General features: G+C 37.0%; 1 protein-coding gene across 1 annotated transcript in view; it reads left to right on the forward strand.

Annotated features, from left to right (window-relative positions):
- The window catches only part of SLC7A11 (solute carrier family 7 member 11), an 81832-nt gene extending 59063 nt beyond the window's left edge, over window positions 1–22769 (forward strand). Inside the window, exons 9-12 of the mRNA XM_045467419.1 lie at window positions 302–398; window positions 1907–2056; window positions 3310–3487; window positions 15390–22769. Coding sequence (XP_045323375.1) covers window positions 302–398; window positions 1907–2056; window positions 3310–3487; window positions 15390–15457 — 493 coding nt within the window. The 3' untranslated portion in view covers window positions 15458–22769. The remainder of the gene's footprint in view (window positions 1–301; window positions 399–1906; window positions 2057–3309; window positions 3488–15389) is intronic.
- Window positions 22770–23403: the final 634 nt, after the last annotated feature.

The following is a 23403-nucleotide window of genomic DNA, read 5'->3' on the forward strand; positions in this document are numbered from 1 at the left end:
AAGAATCTAGAACTAGATTCACCGTCAGCTATTTACATGTAGGGAGAGCTATGCTGAGTCGAATGTTGCTATTGTTTCCCCTCAAAGCATAATGTAATGTGTTGGTAGATTTTCTGAAATTCGAAGTCAGATTTCTCTTGATTCTCTGCCTTATCTGAAAAGCGAAACCGAAGTAATCTCCTAAGAAATGACAAACCATATGGTATAAAATTAGATGCAAGTGTTCTCTTAGGTTTCTGGATTTTTCCCTTTGAAATGATCAATTATCCAGTCAACTCCATCCACATTTTTCTCCCATCAGGTTATTCTATGTTGCGTCTCGAGAGGGTCACCTTCCAGAAATCCTCTCCATGATTCATGTCCGCAAGCACACTCCTCTGCCAGCTGTTATTGTTTTGGTAATGCATATTAAAAAGTATACCTAGATAGAAGCTTGAATAATGGGTTAGCAAAGAGGAATTCAAACCAGACTGTAGCTAGTGCTTTACTTTCTATTCGTTGCTAAATCGGATCTATATATATCTTGGTGGAGAGTGAGAGGCAGGATATTTTCCATCGCTTCCCAGTATTTCTTATTCAGTATTTCTGATGCGTATTTGATGCTATGGGACAATAACCACATCACTTCTTTTGCACCTTTGTAGAAATGCGTGAGGTCTAAGGGAAGTGATTACCTTGGCTTCTGTCATCGACACAGAGTCTCACAGAAAAGAATGTGGAACGAGTCCCATTTCTACATACTGAAAGTAGAGCTAAAAGCCACAGTCCAACAGCACCAAGATGTCATATCATAGGCCCCTTATAATGAAATGCACGCAAAATTAGAGGCAAAATTGGATGAAATCCTAGACAGTGCAGTGATTCTGTAATAAAAAAGGGAAATATTTGAGTGCACCTCTAAAGGGAAGAAATAAAAGCACCAAACCTGAGATGTGAGCTATAGAATTCATCATGCAGAGAAAAGTAGTTGTGAAGGGTCGGGTACAGAAGACTGTGCAAGGTATAAAAGTCCTCAAATACCCATTGGCAATGTTATATTCACTTTTACCTACTACTTTGTAACATTTTGGTCAAATGGAATCTGCTGTCAGGGAGCAGAGTAGAATACATTGGACACTTTGCTCTATGCATTTAATCTGTTTCAGAATGTTTCCTTGAAATTTCTTTGTAAAGTATGCATCCTCTCTGTGCGGAATCTGGAAGTTAACGTCACTTGTGGGAACAGAATGTATTGTTCGGTGAAGAGGGCTTTCATTTTAAGCCTCTGCTATCAGTGGTGCTGTCCTTGGCATGTGCAGCTGCAGAGACATTGCTAAGCTGATCTCTGTGCTTCATTCTTTTCTGCAGTCTTGAGGGTCACACATGGCAAGCACACGGGCAGAGGAAGTGTGGAGGAAGAAAAGGTCAATATTTTGCATTCAGGAGACGGCAGAATCCCCTAGAAGTGGCTGTGTTTCATGCGTGTGCATAGCCAAGGGCCTCTCAGAAACCATTTACAGAGCCCTCTTCGCGTTTTCTAATTGGGTACACTTTTGATCTGGGGCATTAGTTATTTACCAATCCTCTCAGTCTCTAGATCTTTAAATTTAAGTCATTGACTCTCCGGTGTTTTACTCTTTGAAAACACATTCTCTTCTCTCAAATGAAAAAAAAATAATAATAATAAACCGACTAAAAACTAAACATCCACATAAAATTCTCTCTGATTAAGTGGTAATGGTGTTCTCATGCCGCTACTGGTGCGTAATGGAGTATAAGAGCAGAAAATACAGAATATCAGTGTGGTAGATTATCAGTATAAATAATCATGAAAAAGATCATCATAATTTGTAGTGATGTTATTGTTTGTTACCAGCTGTGTTCTCTCTTAACTCACTGAGTGTGGTTTTTCTCCCCCTTCCCCCAGCACCCCTTGACGATGATAATGCTCTTCTCGGGGGACCTCTACAGTCTGCTGAATTTCCTCAGTTTTGCCAGGTGGCTTTTTATTGGGCTGGCGGTTGCTGGGCTGATTTATCTTCGATACAAACGCCCAGAGATGCATCGTCCTTTCAAGGTAACCTCAGTAATCTTGATGGGTTTACATAAATCTTTCCCCTAATACCTAGTCCTCCCTTAGTCATAACTTGATGATGAGGAACTTGGGCGGGGGGCAGCATCCTCTGGAATAAAATGCTTAACTCTTGCAGGCAGTGCCTTCTTATCGGATTTATTTTAGCTTGGAAAAATAATTCAGCAAGTTGTTTATGTGCGGTGCCTAACTTTATATGTCACATTTCTGAAAAGTGGTAGATATATAGGGCATTGCATGTTGCTTTCTCTTGAATGTGTCTAATGACCTGATGTGTTCAAAGTATGGGATACTTGTGTTTTTATGCTGAGTAATTGTGGATAGCCATGCTGAGAAAGACAGAGGCAGATACATATGGAATTGTCACTAATTGAAACTCTAAAAAGGATGCTGCTTTACAAAACAAGCACTTTAAGTATTCTTAGATGTTATGACTTGTTATGTTGCTCTTCTTATACATTCTAGAAGGTATATTCTAGAAGGAATAAAAATGTAAAATAAAGAGGGAAAGTGAAGATGTATCAACATATCCTTAATAGAATACCCTTTACTGTGACTAAGCATTTCCTTTTGCGAGAGTTGATGAATATGTTTCTCATCTCCTTTAGCCTTGAACATTCATGGATTGATTTGACCTCACTATCTATTTGCTTTTAAGAAATAACACAGATAATGTTGTCAGTCATGTTGTCAGAATTTGTTTCTAATTACATCCATTGCCTAATGCTGGCAACATCTTTATTAGCGGTTGAATAGGAGTTGGTCTGTTTTTTTCCTGTCAGTTCTTATTGTGAGTCTCCCAAAGAAAATCAATATGCACTGAAAGGCTTTAACACGTAACAAGCAGCCCGTGCTCTTGACTCTACATTCAAGCAGATTCTAATCATAATTATCAAAGAGCCAACCTTTTAAAATCAAAAACATAAGTCACACTGGTACTTAACTAGTGAAACAATTCAAAGAAAACATCTCTGATGAAACATACTTCATTATCCTAGGTTTGTTCTTTTCAAAGATTTTTTTTTTAAAGATTTAAGGGAGTAGGTTTGCTACATTCTCTGTGCCCTATTAAAGAGCTGTTGCTATTACGGTAAGGTGGGATGGTGCCTGTAACCTGCTCACATGACCAGCGGGGATCATCTGATCGTATGACTTGACCGACGCACTCTTCTTGAACCCATCTTCTGTCTCTGGAACTGTTTGAAGTGATTTTTTTTCCCCCTTGTGCTGTGTTCCAGGTGCCACTGTTCATCCCGGCTTTGTTCTCCTTCACGTGTCTCTTCATGGTGGCCCTTTCCCTGTATTCGGATCCATTTAGTACAGGGATCGGTTTCATCATTACTCTGACTGGGGTCCCTGCATACTATCTCTTTATCATATGGGACAAGAAGCCCAAGTGGTTTAGAAGAATGTCAGGTAAGACTCTTACACAGTTTCAGGACCTCTTGAGAGACTATATTGTAGAAGACCCATCTATGTGTACATACACACATGCACCTTAAAGGCAACTGCTAGTTTAAATACATTATTACATGTTAATTAGAACTAGGAGAAGAAGAAGCAGGAAGGATGTTTAGGGTAGAGCCACTCAATCCTTTCAGGATATTTAGTTTGAGCTGCTCTAATCACTTCTTAAGAGAGCTTTTTTAGATAGAATTTTATCAGCAGTTCTATAAATGACCTAATTGCTTTCTCGAATCCCTTACTAACCTAATTATTTTTTACTCTGGGTTGAGCTCAGCTTATTGATTCTATAGCATAACCTGCTCTTGCTGAGTGATAGGGAGTTAGGCAGAGCCCTACAAAGGCCTCAAATATCATGATTACGACACTACCCTATTTCATAGGCATGGTGAATCGCTAAAGGGTCGTAAGAACAGCAAGAACAATGAAGAGAAGAATTATACCTCACATTTATGTTGTGATTTCTATGTGTTAGCACATATATGACCTTATTTAATCCTTGTAACAACCTTCTGAAGTAGGAAAAATCATTATCTCCATTTTCCAGATACTGCGTTATACAGTAGAAGAATTCGTATAACTTGTTCCAAGTCATGCAGATATTAGGTAGACCAGCTAGAATTCAAATTCAGGCAGTGCTGTATTTTATAAAAATCGTTGTGGATACAGTGAGGATGGATTACAGAGGGTCAAGGCTGAAAGGGCCCAGGATTGGTAGTTACCACGGTAACCCTGCATAAGGACTGAGAAGGCTCTGATCATGGATGGTGCTGGCAGGGTCCAAGAGAAAGTGAAAGATATTAAAGAGGAAAACCTAAAAGGTCTCAGGGACCAGGTAAATTGCGGGGAGAAGAAATATAGGAGAGGAAATATCAGGGAGAGTAGATAGAAAGGGTGCTTAGGACAGCCTCTGTTGACAGCCTACCTATCTGTCAGGGCTCTGCTGAGTGAGGTTTTTCCTTACCTCATCTTGTTCTGTCTTGCACAAGCTCCATATGTGAGATGGTGCTTATTAGTCCTATGTCTGATGGGAAACAGGACCCAGGGAGATAGAGAATTTATTTTTGAGTGTAAAGATTTTAAACCATTGAGCCAGGATTTGAACCCACATCTGCTGGACGTCAAAGTCCATGGTCTTTCTAGAGTGGGCACCTGGAGAACACGAGAGAAGTGAAAAATATAGCCAGAGGAACAACCATGTTCTTGCTACTGAGTTAGGGGAGTTTAGAAAACAACTTTTGTTCTCACCCACTTAAATTTACTTCTTTTACTGTAATTAATTTTTAAAAACCTGGTAAAAAGTTCAGGGAGATTTCTGATATCTCTGATAAAATTGTGAACAAATAATGTCAGTGTTATTAAAACTCAAAAACAAACAAACAAACAAACAAAACCCTGCAATAATATGTCTACATATTGACTCTCTAGTGTGCTACAGAAACTCATTTAGAAGTCAGCCACTTAAAATAGACTTTTGATACTACTCTTTATTAGCTTTTAATTGGCATTTGGTATATTTAGACCTTACACTGCTATTTATATCTGAATTTTGTTTTCTAGCTGGTAACACTATTCCCTGAAGAGGTATTACTATAAAAATTGGGTTCCTCAAGGCTAACACGGGCACACTGATTGTCTAGCAGGGTATTTAAGCTCGACTTCTTGTTAGATCACACCAGTTTTCTGTGGGATATTTTTAGTTCCGTTTTCTCCATGGTAGGCAACAAATATAGAAACTTTTCTGAAAGGAAAAAGAATCTTGTTGAACAATAACTACCATCCTGATGACCAACGTTTAAGACGAATTAGCGTTCATCACTGTGAGGACTGGGTCTATCTCAGATCCTGGCCAGAGACAGTTCAAACCCCTGAGCACCATGGAAAAGCCAGAGAACTGAGGAAGAAAGAGCTAGTACTCCTACAGTTGGGCTATGATGAGAAGGAGCATGATGAAGGAGCCAACTCCATGCTTTCCCCCACATAGTAGGGATTGTGTTCTTCCTGTTGGGAGGCAGGCAACTCTCAGTGCCCTTTCCTGTTGTTAACATGCACGTATTTTGCACCATTTCTTTGTCAGTGCATACCAGCTCCCCACTTTTCACACTTGACCCCTCTTTGATGGTTTTCCACGCTCATGTGATGCTGAAGTTTTTTGTTGTTTTTCTGTCTCTAATGATGTTTCAAACATCTCCAAGGACTCCAAATTTAGTGTAGCCATTTGTGAAAGCAGCCGCCATGCAGTAGTCCCCTAATGGTTATTTGGATCTCAAAAATGCCATTAAGTCTTACCAGGGAGCATGGCAATTCTGCCTTTAAACTGTGAGCCTTGTAACCCTTTGTCTTTATAGCTGCCTTGAAAGTGAGTAGCAAAAACAACAATCCTCCATAATTTTGTTTGATTTTCCTCTTAGGCGGCATTCTTGTAGTAAAATAAAGAAAATTCATAATATTTATTGCTGCGATAGCAAGTATTTTCCTCGCCTTTGGCCAAAACAAAACACTCATACACAGACACACAAACAGCAGAGTCTTGCCCACTACCTTGCCTCTTTTCCCAACTGCCTCCTCATTAGGAAAAAAACTCAGTGTGAACTTGGAGAGCATCTGTGATTTGATATCAAATTTTTGTTGTTGTTGTTGGGTAACATTCTTTAGACCTTCTGTTGTCATTTATTTTCACCCTAATATACATGAACAGGTTAGCCTTCCGAAATGATAGTTGACCAAAATACATCTTGCCTAAGGTGCTTCCACAAACAATGTGAGGTAACCAAACAGCCTTCAGAAAATGGTGAAAAAGCCACGCGGTACAGATAGCCAGGAATGTTCAGAACCAGAGGATCTGAGATTTTCTGAGATTTGATGAATTTCTCTGGCCACAGGATGCCAGTGTTGAACCACATTTTGTTTGATAGCATTCCTAGGGTGAAAAGAAAATGTGCTCTTAAGGGAATAGTCAGATACACAGAACACATTTTTCTGCCATCTGTGACAGAGTGGTGAATTTTTCTGGGTATTTTTTAAAATGTATTTATGGAAACATGAGCTTCTCACCCAAGGAAAATGGGGCAGACACCCCACGGACATACTCAAATACACAGAGGTAGCTAGACGTGGCCAGCCCTGGCTAGGCTGCCCCTATTTATCAGCCCACCTGTGTCAGGGCTGAGATGAGTGGGGTGACCGGAAGTTGGTCCCTCTTGTCAGGGCAAGATATGGAGGGCAACTGTATTTAAGCAACATCTTTGATTACGAAGAAGGGTACTTGGGAGCACCAGCAAAATGATCCTAGTCCATCTTTGTAGACAAGGACTTTGTAATTCTGGGGTTCTAAAAGCATATGCTTCTTACAGTCTGTCACGATAACTTCGTTTATGATACCTCCTTGAAAGCTGTGTAATGCATTTGACTGGCTGTTCAAGAAGACTGCATCGCCATATTTTAAATTAGTTAAGCTTGCCTGCATTTCTCAGGGGCCCAAACCATCTTCACTGTAAGGCTGAAATGAAACCATGCATGAGAAATGTTTTGGAAGCTGTTTTTTTTTTTTTAAACAAAAACGAACAACAACAAATAAAACAAACAAACAAAAAACAACACACATAACTGTTATTTTTACTATGGTTTGTGGAGAAGATTGGTTTTGTGCTAATACTTCACAGACTTAGCCCGTTTTGGCTACAAGTCCCCATACTTGTACCAAGTGTTCTTGGGTAAATCAGCTTTTGCAAGGTTAGTTGTTTCAGCTGATTTCAAAAATGACTGAACGTGAAAAGTAAAGCTAAAAATACTGCAATTGCTCTTTGCTCTTGGGGCTTGCAGATACTGAAAACACCAAGTGCAGACTCATTGGCTCAACTTTGTTTGAAAGGATAGTGTCATGGAGTTGATTATCTCCAAAGGCAAAAGCCTTAAATGAGCATGGATGCAGCTGAGTTCCACATGCTCTGCAGCTTTTCTGGGCAAGCAGGAAGCTTCTATAGTGGGTTACTTGGGTCTGCTGAGTACCTCTGTCTGACCCCATGGATGTAGATGACCTAGAAGGAAAAGATGGTTTAACTCTAACAGCTTACTCAGGCCAAAATCAGTCACTTCTGCCCAAACCTCCTTTATGATGACAATTATTCAAATTTTGAGATCCCAGGAGAGAATATGAGAGTCAGAGGAGAGAATGTAACAGAACTGATTGAACACGGAAGAAGGGAATGGGTGTGCAGAACCAGAAGACAGATTCTTTGCCCCTCTGTGTGCTGCTGAATAGAAGATCTAAATTGAGCTTTCAGAAAGGAGAATGTCACACTAGCAAAGCATCAGGACCTCTAAGTTGTTCTCCTTTTCTCTGAAACTGATGCTGTGTTGTGACATGGGTAAGTAAGAGGTCTAAGAAAGCAAAGGGCTGGAGGTCCCAGAATGCAGAAACAGACTTTTGGAAAAGGCTTTTGTTCAGTAGATAAATGTGAGTAGGCAACCCTCCCCCCGCCGCCCCCCTCCCCCACATGCACGGAAGTGAGCGCGTGCGCATACACACACACACACACACACACACACACACACACACACACACACACAAGCCAGTCATGGGAGGAAGAGTTGGAGAGGATGTACATTTAACCTCACTGCTTTGCAATCCACTATTGCAGATGCCTGAACTCTCCTACTGTTTCAACCTACCAGATAGCCCTGGTTCCTTCTCTGCTTACAAAAACCATATATCCCATTCTATTGATGGATACTTACCTTCCCACAATCTATTTTTCTTGGGTAATTTTACCACTTCCCTTTTCTGTAAACATGGATTTTTATTACCCTTGAGCACTCCCTTGTGTTCCACACACATCTCAGTGTAGAATAGGCTGTTAACAAATGTAATTTATTCAAGAAAAATTTACATGGAGTTTACCCTTTGCCAGAACTGTGCTAGGCTCTTTATAATTAATGTATATTATAAAAATTAGTGCGTGAAGAAAAACAACTGTGAAGGACACTATTGCAAAGCAAAGGATAAAAAATATACCTTTTGCAGTTACATGAAATACTGCTTGGAAGGGACTATTACAGTTGACAAGTCATGAAAGGGGAGAAAGATTGTATGTCTGGATGAGAGACGATGTGGGTCTGAAACTATCAGGAAGATAGGCTCTAGAGGCTCCAGCATCAGTACAGTTTGAAGAGGTTCTGTAGGGATTGATTACAAAGATCAGAGATGAACAAGAACTAACACGCTGAGAAACTAGCATTGCTGAGTTCTAGGATTGCCAAGATAAAATAACCTTAGAGATCATCCAGCCCGCTAGTTTCTATATTTTAGTGTCTAGTAGAATCATAGATTTCTGGGCCCCACCTTCAGTTTCCAACTTAGTAGGTCTGGAATAAGGCTTTGAAAAGTTGCATTTCTGGTATATCAGCCTATGCTAGTGATCCCAGTCCAGTGATTACATTTTGGGAACTACTTTCTAATCTAAACCTCTTCTTCTTTTAGTTAAGTTGTTTTTTTAATTGAGTTATACTTGACGTTATGACATTGTATAAATTTCAGATGTAGAATGTGTTGGTTTGATACATTTATATATTGCAATATTACCACACTAGCATTAACACCTTTTATCATGTCACATCTTTGTCATTTCCTTTTGTTATTGAGAACAGTTCATATTTAGTCTCTTAGAAATTTTTACAATACAATATTGTCGACTATAAGCACTATGTTTTGCATTAGATCTTCATAACTAAGTTTGTACTCTTAAACAATATCTCTCCAATTCCCTGACCCCCTAAACTCTGGCAATCATCCTTTTACTATCTATTTTAACAAGTTCATCGTTTTAGATTCTATAATATAAGTGATATTATACAGTATTTGTCTTTCTCTGACTTATCCCACTTAGCATAATGTTATTGCAAATGGCAGGATTTCCTTCTTTCTCATGGCTGAATATATTCCATTGTGTGTGTGTTTACATGGGTGTGTGTGTATAATCACATCTTCCTATCCGTTTTGCTGTTGATGAACACTTAGGTTGTTTCCATATCTTGGCTATTGTGAATAATGCTGCAATTAACGTAGATGTGCATGCAGATATACCTTTGAGATATTGACTTCAATTCTTTTGCACAAATCACCAGGAATAGGATTGCTGGATCATAGGTAGTTTTATGAGGAACTGCCATTATGTTTTCCATAGTGGGTATAGCAATTTACATTGCCACCAGTAGTGTATAAGGGTTCCCTTTCCTTCACATCCCCACCAATATTGGTTATCCCTTGTCTTTTTGAAAAAAAAACATCCTAGCACGTGTAAGGTAATGTCCCATTATGGTTTTGATTTGCATTTCCCTGATGATTATTGATGTTGAATACCTTTTCATTTACCTGTTAGCCATTCCTATACCTTGGTATGACATTTGAAAAAAATGTCTATTCAGGTTTTTATTTGGATTATTTTCTCTTTTGCTATTGAGTTGTAGGAGTTCTTTATTTTGGATAGTAGTCCCTTATCAGATGTATGATTTGTGAATGTTTTCTCCCATTCAGTAAGTTGTCTTCTCAACTCGTTGATTATTTCCTTTGCTGTGCAGGGCTGTCTAGTTTAGTATAGCCACACTTGTTTTAGTTTTTGTGGCCTGTACTTTTAGTGACTTATCATTGCCTAGACCAATGTCAAGGATCTTTTCCCTTATGTTTTCTTCTAGGAATTTTATGATCTTGGGTCTTACACTTAAATCTTTGATCCATTTTGAGTTAATTTTTGTGAATGGTGTAAGATAGGGGCCCAAGCTAGGGTTTCATTCTTTTGCATGTGGATATACAGTTTTCCTAGAACAATTCATTAAAGAGACTCTCCTTTCTCCATTGTGCGTTCTTGGCATTCTTGTCAAAACTTAGTTTACTATATATGTAGGGATTTATATATAGGCTCTCTATTTTGTTCCCTTGACCTATGGGCCTCTTTTTATGCCATTACCATACTGTTTTGATTACTGTTGCTTTGTAAAATGGCTTGAAATCAAGTATTTTGAGGCCTCCAGTTTAATTCTTCTCTCTCAGGATTCCTTTGGCTATTCAGGGTCTTTTGTTATTCCAAACAAATTTTAGGATAGTTTTTTTCTATTTCTGTGAAAAATGTCTTTGGAATTTTGATTGGGATTGTATTAAATCTGTAGATTACTTTGGGTCATATGGACATTTTCACAATATTAATTCTTCCAGTATAGGAACATGAGATATATTTCCATTTATTTGTATCTTCTTGAATCTCTTTCATCAATGTCTTATAATTGTCAGTATACAAGTATTTCACCTCCTTGGTTAAATTTGTTTCTAAAATATGTTACTGTTTTTGATGTAATTGTAAATGGAATTGCTTTCTTAATTTCTCTTTCAGATAATTTGTTGTTACTATATAGAAATGCAACTGATTTCTATATGTTGGTTTTGTATCCTACAATTTTACTGAATTCATGTATTAGTTCTAGCAGATTTTTAGTGGAGTGTTTAGAGTTTTCTATATATGAGATCACCATCTGTGAGCAGAGATCATTTTATATCTTTCTGATATGAGTGCCTTTTATTTCTTTTTCTTGCTTAATTGCTCTGGCTAGGATTTCCAGTACTATGATTAATGCATCCTTGCATCCTTGCATCTCATTAAGCCTACTTAATGATAGGTAAATTATCCTCTTATTAGGTTGTTGAATTTTATTTGCTAATATTTTGTTGAAAATTTTTGCATCTGTATTCATCAGGAATATTGGTCTGTGGTATTCTTTTCTTATAATGTCTTTGTCTGACTTTGGTATCAGCATAATGCTGGCCTCATAAAATGAATTTGGGAGTGTTCCTTCCTTTAGAATTTTTTGGAACAGTTTGAGAAGGGTTGGTGTTAATACTTCTTTAAATGTTTGGCCAGTGCAAACCATCTATTCCCAGGCTTTTCTGTGTTGGGAGGATTTTTATTAGTGACTCAATCTCCTTACTTGGTATTGGTTTGTTTAGATTTTTTTACTTCATGGTTTAATCTTAGGAGGTCATATGTTTCCAGGAATTTATCCATTTATTCTAGGTTATTCAGTTTATTGGCATATAATGGTTCATATAAGTCTCTCATAATCCTTTGTATATCTGTGGTATCAGTTAAAATGCCCCCTCTTTATTATTTTAATTTTTGAGTCCTCTTCTTAGTTAATTTCACTATATTTCTTGATTTCCCTTTTGATTCCTTTTTTGACCTATTGGTTGTTCAGGAGAATCTCTACATATTTGTGAATTTTTTAGCTTTCCTCTTGTTATTGATTTTATCTTTATGCCATTGCAGTTAAAAAGATACTTGGTATAATTTCAATCCTCTTAAATTTGCTAACAGGGTTTTGTGACCTATCATGTGATCAATCTAAAGAATGTTCTGTATGTGCTTGAAAAGAATGTGTATTTTGCCGTTGTTGGATGGAATGTTCTATATATGTCTTTTAGGTTCATTTGGTCTAAAGTATCATTCAAATCCATTATTTCCTTATTGATTTTCTGGTCTGGATAATCTATCCATTGTTGAAATTGGAGTAGTGAATTTCTCTACTATTGCTGTCTATTTCTCCCTTAATAATTGCCTAATATATTTAGGTGCTCCAGTTTGGGGTACATATATGATTAAAATTATTGTATCTTTTTGATGAATTGATCCTTTTATCATTATGCAATCATCTTTTTTGTTTCTTTTTACCATTTTTAATTTAAGGTCTATTTTGTCTGATATAAGCATAGCTACCCCTCTCTCTTTTGGTTTCCATTTGCTTGAATTCTCTTTTTTCATCCCCTTACTTTCAGCACGTGAATGGCCTTATGCTTAAATGTGTCTCTTAGAGGTAACATGTAGACAAATCTTGTTTTGTTTTGTTTCTTAATCCATTTAGCCATACTGTGTCTTTTAATTGGAGATTAAGCCATTTATATTTAAAGTAATTATTGATCAATAAAAACTTACTACTGGCTTTTTGTTAATTATTTTCTGATTGTTTTATAGTTCCTATGTTTAGTTCTTCCTCTCTTGCTTGCTTTCTTTATGAGTTGATGATATTTTTGTAGTGGTTTGTTTTGATTCTTTTCTCTTTAACATTTGGGTATCTAGTATAGGTTTTTACTCTATGGTTACCATGAGGCTTTCATAATACATCTTATATTTATAGCCATCTATTTTAGGCTGGTAACAACCTAACTTCAATTGCATAGTAGAGTTTTACCCATTTACTTGCCTCCCACACACAATTAATTTTGATGTCCCAATCTGCATCTTTTACATTGTGTGTCCATTAACAAAATATTGTACCCATAGCTACTTTCAACAATTTTGTCTCTTAACCATATTGCAAATCTCAAAGTCATTCACACAATACCATCGCAATACGAGAGTATTTTCAGTTTGACTATATATTTACCTTCACCAGTGAATTTTACACTTTCATATGTTTTCATGTTACTATTTTTTTTTATCTTGAAGCACCCTCTTTAGCATTTCTTATAGCCAAGTCTATCCTTCAGCTTTTGTTTGGTAAAATATTTACTCTTCTTTATTTCTGAATGACAGCTTTTCTGAATGAAGTATTCTTGGTTGATGGCAGTTTTTTGTTTTTTGTTTTTTTTTGTTTTGTTTTGTTTTTTTCCTTTGAGGCCTTTGAATATATCACCCCATTCTCTTCAGGTCTGCAAGTTTCCTGCTAAGAAGTCCGCTGATAACCTTAGTGGGATTTTTTGCCCACAGAAGGAAATTCTAGTTAAGGAGTCCCTCCTTGGCACATGGTCTGACATGCTGGCACTCAGAGCCCCCAGAGTAGCATTGGAGCTGGCATCCTCAGATAAGACCACTGTGCCTGGAACCTGAGGCATAGGTGTGCTTGCTGTGGCTGTAGCACTGATGTCTACAGTGTGGGCATCGCGCAGATAGCCCATGCAGCTGGTACCTGGGTCTCCAAAGTTCACCAACCGTGGCTCCTGCTGGCAGGAGGGAATGCAGCAGTGACAAAGGTCCTGGCATAACAGAGTGCAGTGGTGGCTTGGGCCCAGAGGGGCAAAGTGCGGTAGTAGCACAGCCTGAGGATGTGGTGAAAATCTCAACTCTGGCACCAGTGCACTCACAATAGCAACAGCATAACTCTGGTAGTGGTCTGTTAAAGGCACATGTTGGGACCCAGGGATCTGGGCACAGAGCAGTAGCAACACTGCCTTGGCAATGATATTTCAGAACTACAACCAGAGACCTGGGGGGTAGGGTTAAGGGCAGCGGTAGCCTTGTCCCAGCAGTGATGGATCAGAGCTCTGCCTTGAAGCTTGAGGGGAGGGGCCCAGGGTAGTAGCAGTGCCGCTAGCAATGATAGGTCAGAACTGTGACCTGGAACCCACAGGACAGGGGTCAGGGAAGCAAATGCCCATCTTGGCAATGACAGTTCAGAGTCCTGGGATGGGAGTTCTCAGAGCAATAGTGTAACAGCCCCAGTAATGGTAGCCAAAGTGTGACTTGGGACACAGGAAGTGAGTGACACTTAGGGTAGTGGCAGTGCCCCTGGCAATGATGAATCAGAGCCAGGACCTGGAACCTGGGGGCAGGGGGCAGGACAGTAAGAGTCCGTCTCTGAGCAGCAGTGACAGTTCAGAGTCTTGACCTGGGCGAGTTGTGAGGGGAGGGCTCAGGGCTACAATAGCACAGTCCCAATAATGATCGCCAAAAAGTAGCTAGGGACTCTGAGGTTGGGGCTTAATGGAGGGGAGCTTGCCTGAGTAATGATGGGATAAAACCCCATTCTGGGGCTGGAGTGGGCCAAGAAAAGTGGCAGTTCCAGTTTAGTGCATGGTGCTGTGCCGTGGCACCCAATGCTTGACAGCGGGGTAGGTACATCAACAGCCAAAGCCCGCAAAGGCAAGTCTCACCTCAGCAGCCCCAGTTCAGGGAGCAGATGGGGAGTGGGGGCACTCTAGGATGCTGCATCAACTGGGACCAGCATCACTGAGGACTGTGGGAGACCTCAGTAGCAAAAGCTGCATTCACAGGATGAGACTTACTGGGGTCCTCCAGCTTCTGACTGGGGATGGGGTGATACAGGCAAAATGCTTTCTCTACATTTCTATGTAGACATCAATTTTTGAGCTCTGCCACGCTTTTGTTCCTTTTTCTTTGTTGTTTGGAAATCTCCCTGAGGTGGTGTTTTCTTCAGTTTGTAGCTGTTTATTTATTGTTCTTGGGTCTTTTCAGTTTGCGTGCATGCGTGCGTATGTGCATGTGTGCGTGTGTGTGTGTGTGTGTGTGTGTGTGTGTGTGTGTAGAGGCAAGTGTTAGGACTCCCTAGCCCTCCGTGCTGCTGATGGCACTCCCAAATCCCTCATTCTGCAGATGAAGTAATAAAGCCCTGAGACATAAGATGTTTTACTCAGTAATAGTCTACAAGTTTAAGACTGGACATTACAGTATGAGTCAGTTTGATTTTGCTGAGGAATTGGTTGTAATCTCACAGGTACTAAAACAACAAAACAATTTTAAACCGAATATGAAGTGTAGTTTTGAATGTTTATTTATATCTTCCTTCTGTTGCCTCAAAATATTTTCGGCTTCCTGGTCTATGAATTAAAGTTCCTATTTGAATACAAAATATTAATGTATTCTTGCCGAGAAGCCATCATGGGAAGTTGCAGAAGTGACAAATAAATTAATTGAGCATGATGGGATTCTAATGAAGTAAATAATTCTTGAAAGCGCTCTGTGAAATAGGCGGTTGTGTATTTTCAGTATTCAACCCCAAATAATTCTCATGTTGCTGTTTTTATACATTTCTGATTTCTGTACATTTTTCATTTCTCTTCTTTATTTCTTTGTAGACAGAATAACCAGAACATTACAAATAATACTGGAAGTTGTACCAGAAGAAGATTGTCATAAATTATGAATTAATGCATTTGAAATCTTGGCAATCTGCGCTTGGCCTTGTTTCTGCCCAAAGGGCTGAAACAAAATGTGGATCTTCACTTCATTTTATGAAAATCCAGAAGATTTCAACTTTGGTGATGGACTAAAGGAATCAGTTATTTCTATTCGTATCTTTTAGTGTATTCAAACTGGTTTCTAAGAAATTTAGTTATAACTCCATGTAGTTATAGAAAGTGGATATGCAAGCCTTCCATGAGCTCACATGATCTTTGAATCCCTGATACCTATATGAAGTTAGAGGAAAAAGACTACTGCATGAAACATTACTTCAGTGGTCTTTATAACATATGGCTAAGAACCTTCAAACTGAACACCAAGATGTTTTCTGTATATATGGGATCTATAACAGACAGTTTTTGCATACTGTAGTTGACTATACTGTGAAAAGTGTTTTCTATTCTTCTGGGGGATAAAAGGCATGCATCATCATTATGGACCAAGCAAAGGAAGAAATTTATTTCACATCAGCATTGTATTGCTTCCCCATAGATACTAACTTAGATACCATCTTGTAATGAATTATACCCAGAGCATTTTGAACAAAGGGCAGGGGCGATATGCCCAATTTTAATGAATACATTAAAGAGCTTCTAGGGACTATTGTTCATGAGAAAAATCCAGGAATTATGTCTAAAAATTATTGATAATTGATGATGTTAGGGTGTTTTCACTCATTATCAGGAAGCTCCATGGTTATGGGCCACTTTATTTTCATGGCAGCCCATTTGATCAGGAAAGGATGTAGCATCTTTCTTAGCAATACTCAGTTTGGTATTAAATACCAGTTTGGTATTAATACTAAGCAATACTCAGTTTGGTATTAAATCATCTTAAGCACAGTCACTTGTTTTGCTAATAATTTGCCCCTTGATAACATATCTAAACATGTGCATTTTTGAATCTTCAAATTGCCATGTCCATGAAAGACAGAAATCACCAAGAAAGAAAATACCCAAAATATTATGTCCAACACTATAATCCCATCTATATGCAGTGTTAGTAATTATGAACATTTTTTTTAAAATTTCATAGTTATTTTTACATGGTGATAAATTTTGACAGTTTATACATTTCCTTTATATATTTTATATTCTGTTAAGATATCTCTTCAGATATAACTGTCCAGATTAATTAGGAAAAGGCATATATTTACATAAAAATTGAGGAAGAAAATGTCACAGTTAAATAAGTTTTACAACTGATGTTTCTAAAAATTTCCCATTCTTTATCTCAACTTTGTCAGTAATTTCCTCACCTTAATTATCATTCAACTTGCAAAAGAGATAACTGATAACAAATTCACTGAAAGGTGAAAGTGTGTGTGTGTGTGTGTGTGTGTGTGTGTGTGTATTCAGACAGGTGTTTTAATGCTAAGTTTGGAAAATATTGTGGAATTTTCAAATAAGTGTCAAATAATGGTAGAAAGCATAAATTATTATTTACATACAACCAAGATCAAGTAGTCCATCATACCTGAGTATGTTTATCCTTTAATTTTAAAAGTGACAATTTTGGAAAGAATTACACTGATTAAGATAATCAAGAGCTGATAGTTCATAAACAATTGACCAAAGTAGAAATTATGATTTATAATACGAGGCAGTTCCAATTCACTAATTTCAATTTTTGCTCTTGATAACATTTAATACACATCCAAGATGGACATTTTTTTTTTTTCAGCCAAACCTGTGTTTGGGTCTCTAAGTGAATTCATAAAAATTCCTTCCTTCTTCTCTTACCATATGGTTTTCAAATTTTGATCTGTAGTCTCTGCTTCCTGTATCTATTTGTCTGTATCTCTCCCCACTATATTGTTACTGAGGTAAAAACACATTTTCTTTATTTTCCTTTATTATTATTATTATTATTTTTTTTTTTTTTTACAGTTTAGGCCCATATATATAAACTAAACTCTTCTTGAGATTTTTTTTTCCCTAATGAAAAGAAAACTGATAAAATCTCATGGAGAGGTTTGTGTAGTTCTTGATTATTCTTGAGAATAATGTGCCTATATCTTACCGTGGCATATAGGTCTCATTTTGTGTATCTTTTTAAAAAATTTTTTTTAGTATAACATTATACAAACTGACTAGGATACATATTCATTATTTTTTCCATCATTTTCAAAACTGATTTTTGCATTGTTAAATTTCTAATGCTACCGTCATAACATTTTAACCACAGAGAAAGTCAGCCAGTAGTTTTTTTAAAAGTGATGAAGATTAAGTTGTTCTTCAGCTTACTGTTAGGATACATCACAGCAAGATGCAAGGTTTCCGAAATCAGCAAATTGATATTCATTAATTATTATTCAGATGGTATCACATCAAGCCAATTCTAGTTGAAAACTCACCTGCACACTAAAATGTATATTTTTATTTGTGGTAAATAAAATTTTCTTTCTCATATATTTAAAATTATATATAGAGAGAATTATATATAAACCATTATATGCAACATACTCATACCAGTGTGGATATTCAAATGTTTATATACATATTATGAATTTATTATAACGCAAAAAGTCAAAGTGGCCCATACAGTTTGACAACTAATATACTCTCTTTCAAATGTATACTCTTTAGAGAACATAGTCTCAAGTATTTCATTATGAATTAAACAGATCTAGTAAAGACTTCTAAAACTAAAACAGTTTGATTAAAAAATGGACTGATTCTCCTTACATATATTGAATATTTCAGTAAATGTTTTTGACTCATTTTTAAAAATGTTGGATTATTTTCCCGAGATTTTTCTTTGATCAAATGAAGAAAACTGTACTATTGTAAATGATTAGGTTACCTAGAAGTAGACCTTGTTCTTGTCTCTAGGAGATTAAAGACTTGGAATAGAAAAGATGGCAGACTCCATACCGAACATAAATGTTAAGTGTGCACATGCACAAATACACACATGTGTTTATACTGTATCTGCCCCATCCCTGCTGGCACAAAAGTAGGACAGGTTCTTAGGTTACATTAGCAATGCATAGCGGTTTCTTGAACACTAAAATATGTACCTTGAAACAAATTTCGGGATTATTTTATGTGTCTAGTAGAATTGTTTCCTCAGTTGCTATTTGATAGATTAACAGATGGTTAACACGAGTATAATTACTTAACATAATTTTTTATGAACTGTAATCAGTCATCAGGAAACTCATTATTTTCTCTCTATTTATAGATGAATGTAGTGCTAACCAAGAAAGGGGGCATCTTTGATCGATAGTGGATTTCTTACAATTGAGGTATAGGTTATGAAAAGATAGAATACTGAACGTCAGAGTAGCAGGAAATGACAGCACGTGACTGGAAGTGATGATATTTTGGTGTAATTTATTGTGCAGCAGAGTCAGAGAACTGTTGGATGTTAATTGTTGTGGAAAGGTGGATATCCCGAGTAGCTAATGGGATGTAGCTTCAGTGCCCTCACTTAGACATGCCCCTTTCAAGTCTGTACCTAATTTTGCATTAAGAATTTCTCATTAATTTTCTTGACGGAGATCAGAAATAGTATATACATTTCTGGCCCTACAATATCTGCCCTGTGAGTAAGGTAAAATAACTTCCATTATTTTTTCTGTTAGAAATAAACATGGGCCGTTTATAGAATGTTTTTAAATAAAGTTTTGAGTTAATTTAAGTATCTATATATAAAACTACAAATGAGTTTCTCATAATATATATTACTTGATATAAATGGAGGGAGTTCATTTTTGACATTTTTTTTACGTTTCAGTTCTGAGTGGTAGAAAAACAATGAGTGGGGTTTTCATTGTAACTCTCTTTCTTAGGAAAGAACTCTCGAGAGATTTGGGATTTGAGTGCAGATGAGTAAAAGACTGATTTTACTTAAATGTAATCTTGCTTCATTTTACCCTACATGATATGCTGTATGTTGGTGCTGATGATGTTTACAGAGTCGCATTTTACTTGCTAACAATTCAAAGTCAGGAATTAAAGTATGACATTGTGTAACTGGCAAGAAGCTTGTGGTGGATATAGAGTAGATAACGAGTCATCTTGACAGCTTCTGTTTACATACTTTACATATAAGGTAAAAGAATTGATTACCTATAAGTGTATTTTAGGTTTGTTTTCTCATAAACAGTATTTTACATGTATCAATATATATAATACCTAAAAGTGTAACCTCTAGGTAGTATTATTAATGCACTTAAAAAGGTATTTTAAGAGCCAATTTTTGAAGATAATCCTTGCTTCTTTTTGTTGCATTTTCAAATTATTTGGTTTCTAAAAAATGTTTGGCCTATATTTAGATCCTATACAAAGTCACAAACGCATAAATCATGGTCTCACAGAAAGTTCTCCAGGTTTCCATGTTGTGAGATATTGTCCTTCTTTAGAACTTCCTAAGGATATTAGCTTGATATTTTTGAATCATTCTGGGTTTTTTTTAATGGATCAATGATTCCCTTTATTTTGTCACATTTTGGCATGATATCCTTTTGATGGGAGTGAGTCTTAATTTGAATTTATACAATTACCTAGATATCCTTAGTGTGAAACTACCACGTGGCTTACATTCCGGAAGTCCTCATTTCTCATCTCTTTGTTACCATTGGCTTTAAAATATCACTGGGAGGTAGTTATATGAAATAGTTATCTGTTACATGTGTGTATTTCAACTACTTGGATCAAGGGTACATTTATGGTATAAATCTCTCAAGAAAACTGTGGAGCAGTAGGCATCTGAGAGCCATGCAGATGGGTGCACTGGTTTGAAAGTGAACATACTTGTTTTTCCCTCAACATACACACTACTGACTTTTTTCAAAGCATGACTTTCAAGTGAACTAATTTATTGGTTAGCAGACTTGCTTGCCGAGTCCTTATTACCTCTTGAAGCCTCTAAAGGTCATGCCAAACGCTAGAGAAACAAAAAAGACTAATGCACAGTTACGTCTTTTGCAGAAGTGACTGTATTTTGAGCACCTTGGGCGACAGTGTATTTTGCACAGAGTCTTGTGGGAAAACATTAGGCTTTTGGGTGTTGCATCTGTATAATTGGTTGGGTTGTGAGGGATCTGACTTGCATGAGGATTGTGAAGATAGACCTCACTTATCCTACTAATTAACCGTCTTCAGCACTTGCTCAGAAGCTCATTTGTAATCACACCTGGAGGCAATGCAATGTGGTTCCCTGGTTCTAGGTTTGAACTGTCTTATTTCAAAGGATTTCTGATTTATTTTTTCCATAGAATTTCTCCTTCATTCCAAATTTCCATATACTGACTAATGCAATATAAAGAAATATTATATTCAAGTAAAATAATGCTTTGGGGAAATAAAACATTGTTTCAAATGAATGTATGCTTTTCACAGAATAGAGGTGATCTACATGAAACTGCGTGTTTTAATGATTTCAAACACTACCATATAGCACTTTTGAATTGCTTTGGAAGCAAAAGAACAATATATATCTAGGATTATTACACAAACCACAAGAATCCTCCAAAAAATTTAAGTAGTCTTGTATTTTTTTTTTATCCTCTCCCTGGAGAAGTTTTTTACCTAATAGTTTCCCTTTAGGATTATTACTAATGCTGTAAATCTGGATCTAAACTTTTTGATTCTTACATCTTGAAAACCAGATTCTTCTTTTGACACTATCCATGTACAGAGAGTGAGATATGGCTTTACTCTTTTAGGATATTTGGGGCCAATGTTATTTTGAACACAGGCATGGGCCTCAAGTTTCTATTTCTTTGTAGATGGGTTGCAATACAATAGTAATGAGTTTTCAGTGGTACCCTCAACATTTTGAGAACTTTGCAAATGTACGCATCAGTTGTGTTAAAAGCGCATTGCTTAGTATCATGAAATATAGTGTCTTCTCTCTGTGCCAAATTGGTGAGCAGACATGTAGTTGTGTTTTACTAATGCTGTTGGCTACCTGTGGTTTTATAATAAGTACAAGTCAGAAAAAGGCAAGACAAATGGCCTCTCGTACTGAATGCTTGGCGAACTTAATTTGTCCTACTTTTCTGACGAAGATTTGACCCTAGATTTCATAGAACTTATTTTTTTCTACTTATCGTAGAATGGATTAGATGGTAGTGATGCACTGGTAGAGATAGTGTTTAGTTATTGACTCAGAATTCATTTCATGATGAATTTTTTGCATCTTCTTATTGTATGTGTATCTGTATTTACTTTATAGGAAATGGGTTTAGTGAGCTTCGTGTTAAAATCTGACCTAGTAACGGTGACTTCTTCTTCAATTATCAAGGGGTAGAAAATATGTGTGTTGGTATGTTTGTATCAACACATTATTAGGTACTGGATATGAATGTATTTAAATGCCTCTGACATTCTATGGCAAGCATCAATAATTTGCACTCATGGAATCAATTAGCCCAGTGAAAAATGGTAGAGTACTCTGGAGGGTTGTGCTGGCAGCCATCTCTTTGATCTATGCTTAAATTGTAATTTACAGACCAGCTCTATCCCTTAACTTGAATCTGGAATTCATCTGTCATGACCTTGTACCATTCCCTTAAGTAAGGGGCAGGGGGAACAGGGTTTGGTCTGGTGATCTAAAGTACAAGAACAGAGAAATCCAGCTGAGGAAGAATGAGCCTCAGTATCCTAAATGGTCCTCCTCTGTGGTGGGGTTTCTTCACTCTGGCGTTATGATGATAAAACTTGGTAGAGGGGTTTGTGCATCTTTTATACAAATTTTATACAACGTCTTATATTTATAAATTCTTAAATAACAAAATTCCTTTTCTGCATCTGTATTCCAGCCATATTAGGAGTACTGATTTATTTAGATATTTGATATAAAAATATAAATGGTGTAAAGGGACTTTCATGTGTGAATTGTGTTGTGTTGCTTAAGGTTCTCTGGCACTGATGCCTATGCCATCATATAAGCATCATATGTGAAATAAAATGGATTTTTCTATAGTTTAATGATTTCCCTCTGGGGAGAGTTCTGCTGCAGCAATCACACTGCCAGATGATGTTTATGGGCTATTTGTATAAGTGGTAAGATACTATGAAATAAGAGTGCTTTCATCTGGTAGAAACATGTCTTGACACATGTGTTTTGGATGGAATAAATTTTGGTGCAATATGATGTCACTCAATTTTGCAATGAATTTAATTTCAATTGTATTTATGTATATGCATACCTGTCATGCTTCTAGTTGCTTCAACCTTCATATATGTATTTTTGTCCATATTTTTACTTGAAAATATTTTAAATGGAAATGAAATAAACATTGTATAGTTTGAATAATAAAAGTCCTGCTTTGCTTTTTTTTTTTTTAATTTTAAAGCAGTATACATCCCAATAAATTGAAGGCTTTCATTTTAATGGTTGAATTTATCAATCATTGACTCTGATTGCCCCAGGATGTTCTTTCTGAAACACAAATATATTAAAAGTCTTCCATGGTTTCACATTTACGTATTTATTTTTCTGGCTGGATAAAATCCAAAAGCCTCTGCACAGTGCAGGACTTTCCATAATCTTCCACCCTTCTTTCTCCAGCTACAAATGACCACTTCTAACATTCTCTGCAGCCATATTAAATGTTTTATCAGTAGTTTAACAGCAACAGCAACAAAAAGATGCTATTATTTCATTCGACATACTGTGGATTCTTACAGGAATTATATTTTCCTCCCCCATTCCTATCTTCTGCTTCCCACATAGCAAATTTCTATCCAATGTTCAAGACTGAGTCCAAAAGTCACCTCTTCCAGAAACCTTCCCCAAGACTGATCCCAGAATACCTCCACCATCTTGGATGCGCCTTTTTTGTAGAACTCATTACACCAGTGTAAACAATAGACTTGACTCCCTTCTCTGCCTAAATTTGAAATGGTGTGTGTGTGTGTGTGTGTGTGTGTGTGTGTGTGTGTGTGGTTTTTT

The sequence above is a fragment of the Leopardus geoffroyi genome, chromosome B1 (assembly GCF_018350155.1).
Source record: "Leopardus geoffroyi isolate Oge1 chromosome B1, O.geoffroyi_Oge1_pat1.0, whole genome shotgun sequence".
NCBI lineage: Eukaryota > Metazoa > Chordata > Mammalia > Carnivora > Felidae > Leopardus > Leopardus geoffroyi.